This window comes from Apteryx mantelli, chromosome Z (genome assembly GCF_036417845.1).
Source record: "Apteryx mantelli isolate bAptMan1 chromosome Z, bAptMan1.hap1, whole genome shotgun sequence".
Lineage (NCBI taxonomy): Eukaryota > Metazoa > Chordata > Aves > Apterygiformes > Apterygidae > Apteryx > Apteryx mantelli.
In genome coordinates, this window is record NC_090020.1 from 8,931,727 (window position 1) to 8,945,565 (window position 13,839).

Below are 13,839 nucleotides of genomic sequence, written 5' to 3' on the forward strand. Positions count from 1 at the left end.
AAGGATTTATTTTAATTCAAAAGCCTAGGTGCTTTTCCAGACTTAAGTTTGACTACAGAAGGGGAAGAAACAAACTGTGATTGGGGAGGTCTTTCTCTTGATGTCTCTGCCTACCACTGCAGTGTCTCTTGAGTGATGCTGTAACAGAGATTGGGGTGATTGACAGCAAAACCATCATGGGAACATAGTGAAAGTGTTCTGGAAGGAGCATAAAGTACAGCATCCCCACAACACTGACACAGCCCTGCTCAAAGATTTCAGTGCTGCTGAAATTTCCTGTAGCTGTGGAGCAGGTGTAGCCCCTTATCCCAGTGGCAGAGCAGTCGCTGCTCACAGTCTTAAGAGTGGCAGGCCTAATTTCTTCATGCACAAAAATGTACTGAATACATACATGTGTGTGTATATTTTATATAAAAATATGGCTGGGTATGTTGAGCTTGATAAAGAAACTATAGCATGACCTAATGCTTTTGTGTTTCTCCACGTTCAGGCTTTGAGCATCTTATCTGACTACTGTCATGATGTGACCTTCTGGATAGGCAGCAGATCACTGGTAGCAAAAATCTGTCTCTGGGTCCATAATCAGTCTGTAGGGCTCTGTGCCCTGCTAAGCCCATCTTTGACTTCTGAAGTAAGATGCCATCTGGGTGAAATGGCTTTGAGCAAAAGAGCACCCAGAGCTCTTGCTATGCAAGAAAAAAGTTTTGCAGTATTACTCCAGGGGAGCGGGAAGGCTGGTCCTAGTAGGTAAGCAGGGGTTCACTTGTCCCCAGAGGTGAAGTAGTTTTAATGCTTAGCAACAGGAACTATTTTGGGTTAACAGCAATTGCAAACACTGCAGACTCTGGTCTTCCTCACATGGTAGAGAGACAGGCCAGAGAAAAATCCATGCTGCTTCACAGTTAAACACATTGTTTATGCTCTATCCCTGTGGAGCATGGGTTTTCTGCAGCACCTCTGGACAGATGTCACATCTTTCAATACCTCCCGGAGCAAGTCAAAGAGAAGCATAGAACACCTGCAACCCATCTACACAGAAAGCAGTGCTCAGCTGCCTGAAAGTCTGGCGTTTTGCATGTAAGTTTGTGACAACACAGCTTCTGAAAACCCTCTGACGGCCTGAGGGGCAAGCCTGTGTCTGATGTCATAAATTGGTGACATCAACAGCAGCACCAAGCCTCCAGTGATGTAACTGCCCCTTGGTTTGGCCCCAGGTGGGATGGTGGAAGGGCAATGCTGAGAAGCATGTCCACCACTAGCTGTAAGGAAGTCACAGCTGTACTGGGAAAGTCTGCAAGAAAGGCAGCACAAGCTACAACCCATTCAAAGCCTAAAGGGGACAGTCATGCTTCAGTGGCCAAGGGAAGCCTCAAGGCAGTGAAGGAAATCATAATCATAGACATTGGTACAGGTTACTCTAAATGTGGCTTTGCAGGGGACCCGTGGCCTTCTCATGTGATTTCATTGACAGTTGGCAAGCCCATACAGAAGACTGCTAAGACTGGGGACAAGCAAAAAGAGACCTTTGTTGGCAGAGATCTTCAAAACACCAGTGTACCTTTAGAGCTTATCAACCCATTAAGACATGGTATAGTGGTGGACTGGAACTGTGTCCAAGATACTTGGGAGTATATTTTCCACACAGAGATGAAGATTCAGCCAGAGGATCATGCTGTTCTGGTGTCAGACCCTCCCGAGTCCCACCACTAACAGGGAGAAATATGCTGAAATGATGTTTGAAGGATTTTGCCTGCCTGCCATTCACATTGCCTACCAGTCCCAGTTATCCATGTATTCTTACGGAAGAACCTCAGCTCTTGTGGTGGAGAGTGGCCATGGTGTTTCATATGTGGTTCCTATTTATGAAGGTTATATCATGCCTAGTTTCACTGGGAGGGTAGATTAGGCTGGCTTGCACATCACACGTTATCTCATGAAGCTATTAAATGAGTCTGGAAACAAGTTCACAGAATATCAGCTTAGTAGAAGATCTTAAAGAAAAATGTTGTTACGCCTCTCTGGACCTTGAGCGGGACTTGAGTTTGCCTTTTAAGAAACAGCAAATCAATTATGAACTGCCAGATGGACATCTCATCACCATAGGCAAGGAGAGGTTCCTGTGTGCTGAAGCACTCTTCAACCCAGCCTTACTTTGCTCGCAGGAGCCAGGGCTTTCGCAGCTGACGATGACTTACCTCGAGAAGTGTGATGCTGACCTCAAGAGAAGATTGGTGGGGAACATCTTGCTGTGTGGGGGCAGCACTAGGATGGCTGGTTTTGCTGACCGCTTCCAGAGCGAACTGACCTGGATGTGCCCAAATGACCACTTCACCGTAGCTGCATCCCTTCAAAGGAAGTCTTCTGTCTGGATTGGTGGGTCTATTTTGGCCTCGCTCCAATCCTTCCAGCTGCTCTGGGTTTACAGGAGGGAATATGAAGAACACGGTCCTTCCTGCATTTTTAAAAAGTGCTTCTGAGGATGACACTGGGTAAGCACATCCTCAGAAAGACTAATGTTGACAAAAGGTACCTGAATCAAGCCAAGAGCATCTCCCTTGCTATTATTAAAGTACATTAAGAGACTTCTGTTGCAGCTATATTGTGCTCACAATATTGTGCCTGGAATTGGTTTTATCTTTTGTATTTGATGAAGTGGGACAACACATAGCAGTGAGATAGAGTGAAATCTATCTATCTGTCTACTTCTCATGAGAATCAGGCCTCCATACAGCCATATCTGCTCAGGAATTGAGGCATTTCTTAAGATAAATGCATGTTTTTGCCTTAGTGGCTTATCTCAGTTACGATAACTACATCAGTTTGCAAGAGCCTCCACAGAACTTAAAAAGCAAATTCAATGTTTCTGTCAAGACAACAGCTAATGCAGAGCATATTTCAAGGTGAAATGCACCTCTGAGAAAGCCAAAGAGCATCCTAGTAGAAGTCATGTAAAAGTAAACTGGTTGTTGCTGAAGCAGAGACTAAGGTTCAGTGACTGGAAAAGTAGGAAGCAGGAGGCAGGACTTCCCACTGTAGGCTCACTGTGACCCACAAAGAAGCCCCTGCAATGGAAGAAGGCTCAGAGGAAGTAGGCAAGGGCAAGGTGCCCATGAAGCTCAGGGAAGAATATAGGGAGTGACTGACCACAGCTGTTGCAAAGAAAGCTGAATTTATCTCAACACAAAGGGGACCAGAGGTGGCCTTTGTCTTAGATAAAGGGCTGTATTGGTTGAATGGATCAACTGACTGTATCACAGTTGAATGGATCAACCAGTCGTGTAAATTTTTTTTGACTTATTCAAGAGTGTGAATGTCTTCCTGAGTTAGCCAGACCAGCATGGAGTGGGGGTAGGTGACTCGGACCAACACAGAGTATAAAAACTGAAATAACTAATAAAAGAATTTTGAAGACAGTAGCGGGCTTGAACTAGTTGCAGCCCACATATTTCTTCCCTGTGACTGGGGGTGCCCAGTGTTGTGACAGTGAACATACTATAGAGATCAGTAATGGGAATCACATTTCTATTATGACTCAACTGTATATTGCAAATGCTATATTCTGCTAAGTATAACTTACACTTGTATTGTCATTTCAGTATATTGCTGTATCAGTCTGCTCAATGAAAATCCCATGTAATATCAAGTATCTTCAAATAAGTAAATCTGAGGTTGAACATTATACCCTCCATATGTGGAATATATACAAGAAGCTGCTCAAAGAGCATTGGACTCTGACAGTTACTGACACTAGGTGCTGGTTCCAGCTCTACTGCTCATTTGTCAAAATTCACTCACAACAGAGGGAGTTGCGGGGGGGACAATGGATTTCAGAGATGAATTACAAGATGAATGGTTTAGAAGACTGATCCTCCATTGGGAAGGCAAAAGATTTCAACTGATTTATCCTTGATGGGAGAAAAGTAAAAAACATCTAAGATGAGAGGCTCTTCCCCTTTGACCATCACCATGATGGAGAAGCAAAAGAACCAAGATATACACATTAAAGGAAATGGAGTGTTTAGGTACGTGCATAAAGTCTCACAAAGCCTGCAGCAGTTTTACTATTTCTTGGATTCTTTTAAAGACTGAGTTCCTTTCTAAAAAACAGGTTAGGCAGTGCAAGACCTGAGCATTTCCTGGCAACAGATTTAGGAGTGTAAGGAATTAGGAATGTCAGTGTCCCATTCCAGTTGGAAGGCCAGAGCCATAGCCTGGAAAGGAAATCGGCCTCTGCCACTCCTTTCATCAGATCTGAGAGATGGCTTCCACCTTGTCCAAAATGAAAGGTGCTATTACCATTTTGAGGACTCAGATACAGTAAAACACTCAGGCCTGTGCAGCATTTTTGTGTTTTGCTGTCTCAATGCTTTATTCTTGGAGAACCTCTCTCCATTTTAACCACGGTACTTGACAACAGGCTTAAGCCATCCCTGCAGCATGTGGAGTAGGCCATGTAAGTCAGACGGGGAAATAAGATCACTTCTGTGCTTCATGCAGCACTGAAAATGGATAGCTTTACCTCTTCACTCCAACAAGCCCAAGGCAGCACAGCAGCTACAGTGCAGTCCCATGTGGCCATCCCCGTGCTACTCATGGGCAACATAGTCACCATGCATGTAGCTCCTTCACCAAGAAAACAGTGCTCTGGCAGTGCTATATATTTGCATAATGCCATGCAACAACAACACAGTTCATGGCTGTGCACATTACAGCTACCTGAAAGAGAAAGGAAGTAGCTCATTGTGCTGGCATTTTTCCACAGTGTGTAACTGAAGAGATTTGCATTGAACACAACAGCTGCCAGGCCAAAATTATCTGGCATGAATGTGGGCTGAAGCCACTGAAAGAGTTCCAGCCTCGCCTCCAAAACTTGTCCCCTTCCTCTGCTCCCAGGACTGCTGCTGTTACTTCCCAAGCCAGATTACAGAATTATTCTGGGGTAAAAACTAATTCTCAGGTGTGAGGTCAGATTAGTTTCCAGGTGAAAAATTCTCTAATAGCTTCCAGTACAATCAGGGTACAGCTGCTGTGCTGCCAGTGCCACTGGGCAACATGAGCTGTATTTGCTTTAAGGTCAAATTTATTTGTGTAGTACTACCCAGCAGTGTGAGACACTGACATCCATCCCCTCCCACCTTTACTCATGTTACTATGTACCCAAGATCTTCCTAGTGCAAACAGACACCATTTTCAGTGCAGTAGTTCCTGAGAGTGCAGCAAGATTCACTCTGACGTAACAAAGTGATTTTGGAGAAAATCAGCTATTGCCAACATCCAACTTCAAGAGCTAACATAACTCAGGTCAGCAGACCCCAGTGTTCATTTGTATAGCCACTACAGCAATTTGAATTAGTACAGGTTTACTGCTGAGTTACTCAAGCCAGGCTGAACAGCTTAAAATGTGACTTGTCCTCATGGCAAGTACCACCTGCAGGAGGGAGCGATGGTAGAGAAAGTAGCTCATAGGGCAGTGATGGAGCTGCTTCATCCAGAAAGGAGGAAAGAGTGGTGGCAGATGCTGGATTCAGGCAGCAGCATTCAGAGCCGCACATCCTGTTACAATCACAAATAGCCTCACAATTATCTGTGCAGTGGCATGTGAGTGGCTGCCCTTGTTAGCCAGATGACAGGTGGGTCGCAGTTACATCAGCTGGAGGGACCATATACTTGCACAGCCCTAAGAACAGTGTATCATGAAAACCAGGACAACAATGGTTTCTGTAAAGATGTAATGAAATTAAATGAAAAGCTACAGTTCAGAGTCCGCTGGGAATCCTTGGCTTTTAATTACTGGAGAAGATGCAGTTTCCACTGGAGATTTTTATTGAGTTTTGGTGGAATGAGTAATTCTGGATCTGAAAGGCAAATGGGACAAGAGTGAGCGCAGAGGGTAACAGTGATATGGCTTCTTCAGGAGCCACCCACTAGCTAGTTTTCCCCATACTCTCCTTTACACCCAAGGAAGCTGAGAAGTCTCAGACACAAAGCATTTCTCTTTAGCCACTGATCACCTGCCTGCAATGAAGAATGCCCTGCAGGACTGCTTACAGAAGTCACTCTCTGGGGCCTCCAGTCATGTTAAACTTATGACTTTGAGTCTTCTGAACATAAGAAAATTTGCCACAAACCATCCAGATCAAAAGATTTTAAGTTCTATCATTTAGTGTTACTCTTAATTCTGTAACGAGGCAAAGGAACAATTTCTATTAGATATGCTATTAAAGCTTAAAAAAAAACCAACCCACAAAACAAAACATGCACTTCCTTCCACCTGGCTTGCCTGCACCTTCCCTCGCTCCTTATGTGAGAGTCCAAGAGTGGTACTGCAAGGTTTCTCATTCATCTTCTCGACCATTCCATCTTACCTTTCCTTACACAGGAGAAGCATTTTTTTGGACCAACCCAGTACACTCAGCCTAGAAGCTCAAACTGGGTCTTATAGATTTGTCAGTCAGATGTTCTCTAGGCCAAAGCAAATCAGACCCCAAACCAATCCCCTCTCCATAAAGTGATATCATTCAGAATGAGAAGGCAACAATCAATGGCAGAGGGCAGAACCCAGTCCTTTCGCCAGTAGCTGGGACATCTCTGCTGTGCTATCACATTCAACAGCCAGTTGGCTCTGAAGTGTGAATAAGATGCACACGATTTTCTCTCTTTGAAGCCAGCCCAGACAAGTAGCAATGGAGGGGTCACATCTAGTGGCTTGCTAGAGGATTTCTTCTCAGTGCAGTTCTGTAGGGCTAGTGGGGAAGTGGGAAGATGGAAGAGAGATGGGTGCAGCCCTAGCTGCCCTACATTTGCATTAGTTGCAAGGGCTCCAAGATGGCAAAGCACCATAGCCTGACTAGGTCAACAGCCTAGCCTGACCTGGCAACCAAAGTAGTAAGTTACAAGAGGAATTCTCTAACATATCCCAAAGACAACACCACTTCTATCCACAGAGCTTCCAAATCCCTTACAACAGATAGTCTACAGACATAGGAAGCCAGGAACACATTTCAGACAATAGTTTTGGTACAGGAATTCAGGGCAAATAAAACAAAAGCTTCTTAAGATGGCTACTCACTTGCCAGGAGGAGGGAGGGAACACCATAAGGAAAAGCAAGAAACTCCTACAGCTGAAGATATGCTACAACTGTTGGCAACTAGCAACACTTGGTGAACCTGAGCGCCTGAGAGCACTGGATACACTTACATTTCTAACACCCACATCTAACCAAGAGCCTAAACTAACCTTGTACAACAGGAGTCACCATCCTCTTCTGCTGATAGGCAGCCATAATGCTGTTTGCAGTTGAACTGGGTCCCAGGACCTGGAAGAAGAAGCAACACACATGTTCCAACCTGCACAAAACATGGTGAGAGCAGGGATGCCTACAGAAAGTTTCTGTTACCAGTCTCCAAAAGCAGAAGCAGCTGGCTGCAGAAGAGCTCAGTTTGAAATGTCAGGAATATGCGATCAAAGCCTAGTAAACTCTCAGAAAAGCTAAGCAGAGGCAGAAAGAGAGAGCTGCTTTGGGACAGCCTCTCAGCACACAGAAGCAAGACCCTCATCCCAACACCAGCTCCTTCACAGCACATTAAGTGGCATAAATTAGCAAGAATGCTTTTATTATAAGACCGATGATATTTGAAGTTCACTGGAGAGCTCCAGCTACCTACTACAAGAAGAGGTTTTAATCTGCCCTTAAACAACTGCTGATCAGGGGTTATGGACAAGATACTGGGGAATATCTTGTGTTCACCTTGAAAGCTCGGAAGCTACGGATCAGAAAAAAATTTTTACTCAGGAAGGGAACTAGTGCAACCCTCATGATTTCCTAATTCCATGTCAAACTGAAGCCTAGAAGCTTGACAACCCCTCTCCTTTTTGCAATATATACTGTACAGTATACTGGTTCAGACAATTAAATTAAATGTTGTCCTGGTAGTCATAAATGAGCCTGGTAGCTTTTCACTTCATGGTATCAGGATGGATAACCATTATTTCAGTATATAAAAGCTACACTAACACTTCAACCATTAGTCCTAAGAAAGGAAACAGTATTCCTATGTTTTACAAATTGCTTAAGATAGGGCTTACAAGAAGTCACCACTAGGACAAGATGACACAAGCTTTATGAAACCTGATCTTGTCCAATGTAGCAATTCAGCCCTAGATACATAACAGGATATGCCTCTTTGTATATATCTTGTGCATATCAATTCAGAAGGTGCAGTGCTCTTATAATGTATTGCACAGAACATCTATTTGACCTCTGCAGAAAAGGTCAGATCTGGAAAGCCAGAGAAAGATTCTGGATTGTTTCCTGAAGAATGCCAAACATGGCTAAACTCTTGGGATTGTATGGCAGGCACCATGGGTATTGCAGACAAGCACGGACCGGGTTGAGAGAGCTCTGCTGCAACTCTGGACTCCAGATTTCTGGGAGCGAGGTCTCCATCAGGTGCAAAATATCTTCCAGGACTCGCTGTAGTTCCCCAGCTTGCTCATCATAACCAAACAACACAAGCTGCTTCAGAAGGACGTGTATGTCTCCTGCAGGGGGGAATAAAAGCCCAAGCAGTGGGAATTAAGACAGGTGTACTAAATAACTAGCTGTATTGCTCTGGTGTCAGGACAGAGGAAGGGGAACAGTGAATCGGAACTGCAGTTCTCTATTCCTACCCAGCACCTACAGTGCCTGAGTACAAACGTGAGGCAAACCTCAGCCATGGCACTAACGAGACCTCATTTCTCTGCTCCCAAGACTACAAACTTGGAAAGCTCACACTGCTGGGTGCTTCTTGCAGCACAGACACAGACGAACTAAACCAAAGTCCACCACAGACAGCAGTATAGATGGACCAGGCAGTTCATCTTTCCAGCCTACCCATCTCTTGATGGGAACACACTGCTTTGACTGTTTTATAAGCTGGGAAGTGGATTAAGATGATCAAGTGTCTCACCCTTTACAGTCTCAACAGCACGGACATTTTCTCCCAGGGCTTCCAGAAGGGCCACATCTTCAAAAGGGCTCCCCTCCTTCAAGCTGTACCTCTTGCGCTCAGCCTTGCGTCGGTTTTTTGAGGATCGCCTGAAAAAGGAGGATGCTTATTTTACTGCACACACCAGGACTAGCTGTAACAGGACAGATTTAAAGGAAAGTCAACAAGGTGCAAGAAACTTGGGCAGAAAGCCACCTCATCTCCGGAGCTAGCTCTCTTCCCTGTTTCTGGCCTGCCAGTGTGTATTTCAGCCTTCATTTTCACACTATTCCTCAAGTCCTTACTATCCCCAGTAAGAGGGGAAGCATGTAAACTGATATATCCTGTGTGAATGTCTTCAATGGTGCTCAACCAATATACTTTGTGGTATACAAAGTCAGTAACTGGGCTGAGAAGCTGTTCTACAATCCATCTGCTACAAACAGGACTGCTCTGTGTTCCAGTAAGAGCTAAGCATTGGTCTAAGCACAAAGTAAGGTAAACTGTTTGACAGTGATCACTAGTAGGCAAAGCAGAGCTCCATCAAAAACAGTTTGGTGCCAGGGTGTCTGCTTGGCTGGGCATGTTTTCATTTCTGCTATCTCCACAAGCTGTGCACTAATGCAGCTCAGCTCCCGCCAATTATCACAGCAAAGCAACTTCAGTACTGAGGCCAGTATTACCCGCCTAGTCCTGAGATGATTCTGCACACCTCTGACCCACGTATGCTGAATACTAAGGCTGCATTCTCTTCCTCTTTTCATCCAGGCTACAGAAGGTGCCCTAAAAAGCCCATACTTTTTCCACAGCTGTATCTTGGCCAGATGTTTCAGAAAAACGAATTCAGAAGTGTTCCTGCACACCACCCCAGCCTGTAACACCACCACGCACCCCACCCCACATTGCAGCTCACATTCCAAAGAGCATTCAAAAGCAACACAGAAGACCAGGGTGGAAAGACAACAGTATGAGACTCAGCAACAACACCCACCTATCAAATGGTAAATATAAGTCAAAGAGCAAAAGCCTTGCGCACAAACTGTTAATGTTTGAGGAACTATGCCCACATTCAATGTCAAGCCTCCTACAGCGAGCTGTTCTGACAATGTGCCTGACACCTACAAGGCCAGCTCCTGCCCAGAGTCTGTGCCCACAGTTTCTCACATGGGCACTCAGTTCCTGCTACACTACTAGATTCTGGCATTTTTTGCTCTATCCTTCCCAATAAGAGCCAAATTAACCATAAAATGACTGTAATTAAAACTAGCTTCAAAGCATGCACAGCTGCTAGGAGGAGCATGCCAAGCATGAGCAAGCTGCCCTCCAAAACAAGGGCTGATGCTAAGGCAGGCACCACCTAATTTGGAGGTAGATACCTACGCTGATATTCTTGAATTGCTGTGTGAATATTTGCTGTTCATGTCACTGGCTGTCACAACACTGCTGGTTTCAGAGATAAGATCCAATTCTGGGCAATTTGGCATTTCATAATCTGCAAAACACATTAACAACTGTCACAGTATGGAAAAAGGCCACAGTTATTCACAGTTTTCTATCTGGTAATTATTTAGCTTGTCAGAGAAGCAGCTTGGGCAGAGTCTTTTTACCTGATGGCACTTGTGAGCCTCATGGCTCTCAGCCAAGCTCAGCTAGCACACAGAAGAAACAGCAATTGTGAGAAGAATGCTGCTCCTTTGCCCTGCTGAGGATTGTGATTATTAACCAGCAAAATGAGAGGGAAGACAGACTCAGTGCAGCAGATCTGCACCATGACAGAACATTCTGCTTTCAGAAAACTTCTCCAAGGCTGTGTAAGCTGGCAGGTGAACATGCCTACTGGGTACCCAGCACATAGGATGTGCTGAGCACTGCCTGACCCAACCAAGCTGGCACTGTGGAAACGTTATCTCATTCTGAAGAGCTTTCAGGTGCATTTAGCTTTCTGATCTTGTGAAAACCGTGACAAAGACAGCCCTGAAAATACAGCTGTCTTTACAGAACGACCAAGGTCAAACAATCACAGTCCAAGTAAAAGGTGGGGATGGAGGGAGAGAAGAATGCCTTCTACTGTTGTTTCTTGCATGCCCAACCCCCACGCTAAACAGGACAAATACCCATTCTAAAAACCTACAGCAGGTTTCAAGGATACCACTGGAGCTAGAAGAGAGCACAGATCCACAGGGCAAATAGAAATCACAAAGAAAAAGATGGTCACAGTAACTTATGCTGGAGAAAGTCAAATGCATTTCAATACCAACCCTGCAGGCTCTCACAAGCCTTCTCTTTCAGCTCTCGGACCACTTGCAGTCGACTCTTATGGCGGAGGAATGCTGTTTTCTGAGAATCTAGGAACATCAGCTGACTTTTCTGAGCTGCTCAAGGAAAGAATCATGTCCAAGAGAAGAATATGAACATCTTTACAAGGGAACTAGAAGACCATTTCTACACAAGTTTAAGCATTCTGCACAGTCCTTCAAGAATTTCAGAAGTCAGGTGTAAAACACACAAAAGGACTCTTAAGTATAAGGAAATTCAAAGCTTGTAATATAGGAGTCCATCAAACAAGATGCACCTGGATGCAGACTGAATTAATGTGCCAAAGAAGCACCTACAGACCAAAAGCCTATTTGTGATACAGGAAGAACAGAAAGCTCTGTGGCCAATCTTTTTACATTTAAGTAGGCTCAGACTAAACACTCCCCCACCTCAATTCGTAGAGCCTACTGCCCACAGCACAAGATGCTCAGAAAGACAAAAATCTCCAACAGCATCAAACCAGCCTTTCTGGAGTGAAGGGGGAATATAGGTATCAAATCATACTTTGAAAGATATTCTCATAAAAGATTCTAGGCCAGACAATAGTACTCTCCACCCAGAGCTCTGCTGCCACACATTTGCTCTGGAACAAGGACAGTCCTGCTTGTTCATGGACTTGTAAACATAAATCTCATTGCAGCCTGTGACTGTGAACCCTGGAAAAGCTCAAAAAGAGCTCAACTAAGCTAAAAAGTGCCTGTGACACTGCAGAGTATCAAGCTGCACTGAGTAGAGCCAAATGTGGCTAACTAGTCAGCCTCAGTTAGGCAGAATGAAAGGAACCTTCCATACAGCTTCCAACAGTGGAGTGCTGCAGGTTCCCACAGCCCCAGTAGTGACCTCCTTCCTCCTCCACAGCACAAAGTCTTTGATTCTTGCACAGACTCACCTTCTTGGATAGCAGGTTTGAAGTTGGTTTCCAAGATATCCAATCTACCATACTTGTGAATCTGGATAACAAAGATCAGGAAAAGCAAATGGTGTTATTGAAAGATGTAACCCAGATCCCAATCCCCCACTCCTGCACTCCAAAAAATGTTTTCACTCTAGTTTTCCTGCTCTGAAATGTCTTACCAGTCTCAAAGCCTCTTCCCAGAGAGCCCCTTCTAAGAGCAGGAGAACAGCCTCTTCATAGTCCTGGAAAGAAAGGGTGACCATGTGCTGTTTATTATCTTCTCTTGGTTCTGGTAATAGACATTCAAGTAGCATCCATCCAGATGCACACTCCTACACAGCAGTATCCCAGTAAGCATAGGCAAACCCTACTGTGCCAGGCACTTTTGAAGTGCTGACATTAAAAACAAAAATATCACTTCTCCCCTTCCCCCTTCCCTGTTGCTCAAAACTACTGTGCAAAAACACAGTCCTGGCCACCCACAGGATCTTCAAAGGGGCAGTAAGAAGATAAGCTCACTATGTGGCCAAAACCCAAAAAACATGAAGCTAGAATCTCAGAGTTTGCAATTTGGGTCTAATCTGCAACCAAAATGACAGCAAGTGTGTCTTTCTGGGAAGTACTCTTGTTTTCAACTTGTAAGCGGCCAATTACAAGGTCTCTTCAAAGACCACCAGGAGTCATAATAGGTCTCTCTGTCATCTTGTCCTACAACTTCTGTATAGCTCCAATGGTTAGCCTCTGTTCTTCAAGCAGAGATCACCTGCTTGGCACACATCACAAGCCCAAGTGCAAGCAGATTCAAATATAAGGTAAGGCATTACAAACTCCCTGAGTAAAGCTATCTCTGGTGGAGATCATGGCTAGAGCAATCACTGCACTTCTCCAAAGCGGCTTTGAACAAGCCTTCCTGAGGCTCCCTTCATCCAAGCATACAGTGCCAGCTGCCTATTTTTCAACATCTATTCATGCAACTCACACCAGCCCCTAAAAAAGCAGAGCAAAGTCACTTGTCTACTGCATGGCCAAGGGGCCATGAAACTAAGTCTTCCTTATTCTAAAATGTGTGCTTCAGCTCTGTGGTACAAAAGCTTTTCATACCAAAGCAGAGGCAACTACATGGGTATGGCAACTCAGGGACACAGCATTCAGCAGCTCCCTGCTCACTGCATTGCCTGGAGCAGCTCTGCCCTCCGCAGGAGGGCTGACTGCACAGACCGCTCTGCGGTCAGCACTCATGGAGGGCAAGTCCCTACTCAGTCCCAGGACAATGGCCCAGGACAACAGAGAACAGAGATGCCTTGGCTTTTGGACAGTGTATATTACTGGGACACAGACAGGAGAGTGATTACGTTACCTGAGTGTACTGCTCCAGGAGTATGGCTGCCTCTGCATGCTTCCTCTGTTCAACTAGTTTTCCTACAAAAAAAAGGCAGAGTTCAGTTTTTCAGGAATAGCTGGGTTTTATGCCAAAGTACTGGAAAGTCCCGCTCACTGAGGCACAGTCTATGTTGGGGCCCTTGCAGTACTTCAGAACAATAATCTATATGAAATATAGAGTATGGAACTACACTGTTTAGGATTAGTTGCTTAGCACAACTTGCTTAGCATAAGTAGCTAAATTTGCTGAAGCCTTAGGCCTCAGACTGTAGCTGCTG

The 13,839-nt window shown here is 44.8% G+C and overlaps 2 protein-coding genes across 5 annotated transcripts in view; one reads left to right on the forward strand and one right to left on the reverse strand.

The window, feature by feature from the left end:
- Nucleotides 1–563: 563 nt before the first annotated feature.
- On the forward strand, nucleotides 564–3,981 carry LOC106495964 (actin-like protein 7A). Its single transcript, XM_013956546.2, is given in 3 exon segments — nucleotides 564–1,694; nucleotides 1,696–1,980; nucleotides 1,982–3,981. Coding segments are annotated over 3 exon segments (1,242 nt in total). The 5' UTR covers nucleotides 564–1,233; the 3' UTR covers nucleotides 2,478–3,981.
- A 1,734-nt stretch (nucleotides 3,982–5,715) lies between these two features.
- Nucleotides 5,716–13,839, reverse strand: part of ELP1 (elongator acetyltransferase complex subunit 1) — a 40,887-nt gene continuing 32,763 nt past the window's right edge. For 2 of the 4 annotated variants that reach the window (XM_067316552.1, XM_067316551.1), the window contains exons 28-36: nucleotides 13,539–13,600; nucleotides 12,361–12,423; nucleotides 12,176–12,236; nucleotides 11,229–11,342; nucleotides 10,351–10,462; nucleotides 8,953–9,080; nucleotides 8,388–8,542; nucleotides 7,238–7,316; nucleotides 5,716–5,855 (exon numbers count right to left, since the gene is read on the reverse strand). In XM_067316552.1, the coding sequence (XP_067172653.1) occupies nucleotides 5,788–5,855; nucleotides 7,238–7,316; nucleotides 8,388–8,542; nucleotides 8,953–9,080; nucleotides 10,351–10,462; nucleotides 11,229–11,342; nucleotides 12,176–12,236; nucleotides 12,361–12,423; nucleotides 13,539–13,600 (842 nt within the window). In that variant the 3' untranslated portion in view covers nucleotides 5,716–5,787. Of the gene's footprint in view, nucleotides 5,856–7,237; nucleotides 7,317–8,387; nucleotides 8,543–8,952; nucleotides 9,081–10,350; nucleotides 10,463–11,228; nucleotides 11,343–12,175; nucleotides 12,237–12,360; nucleotides 12,424–13,538; nucleotides 13,601–13,839 lie in introns of those variants that run through there. The other 2 variants (XM_067316553.1, XM_067316554.1) reach the window with 2 other exon arrangements.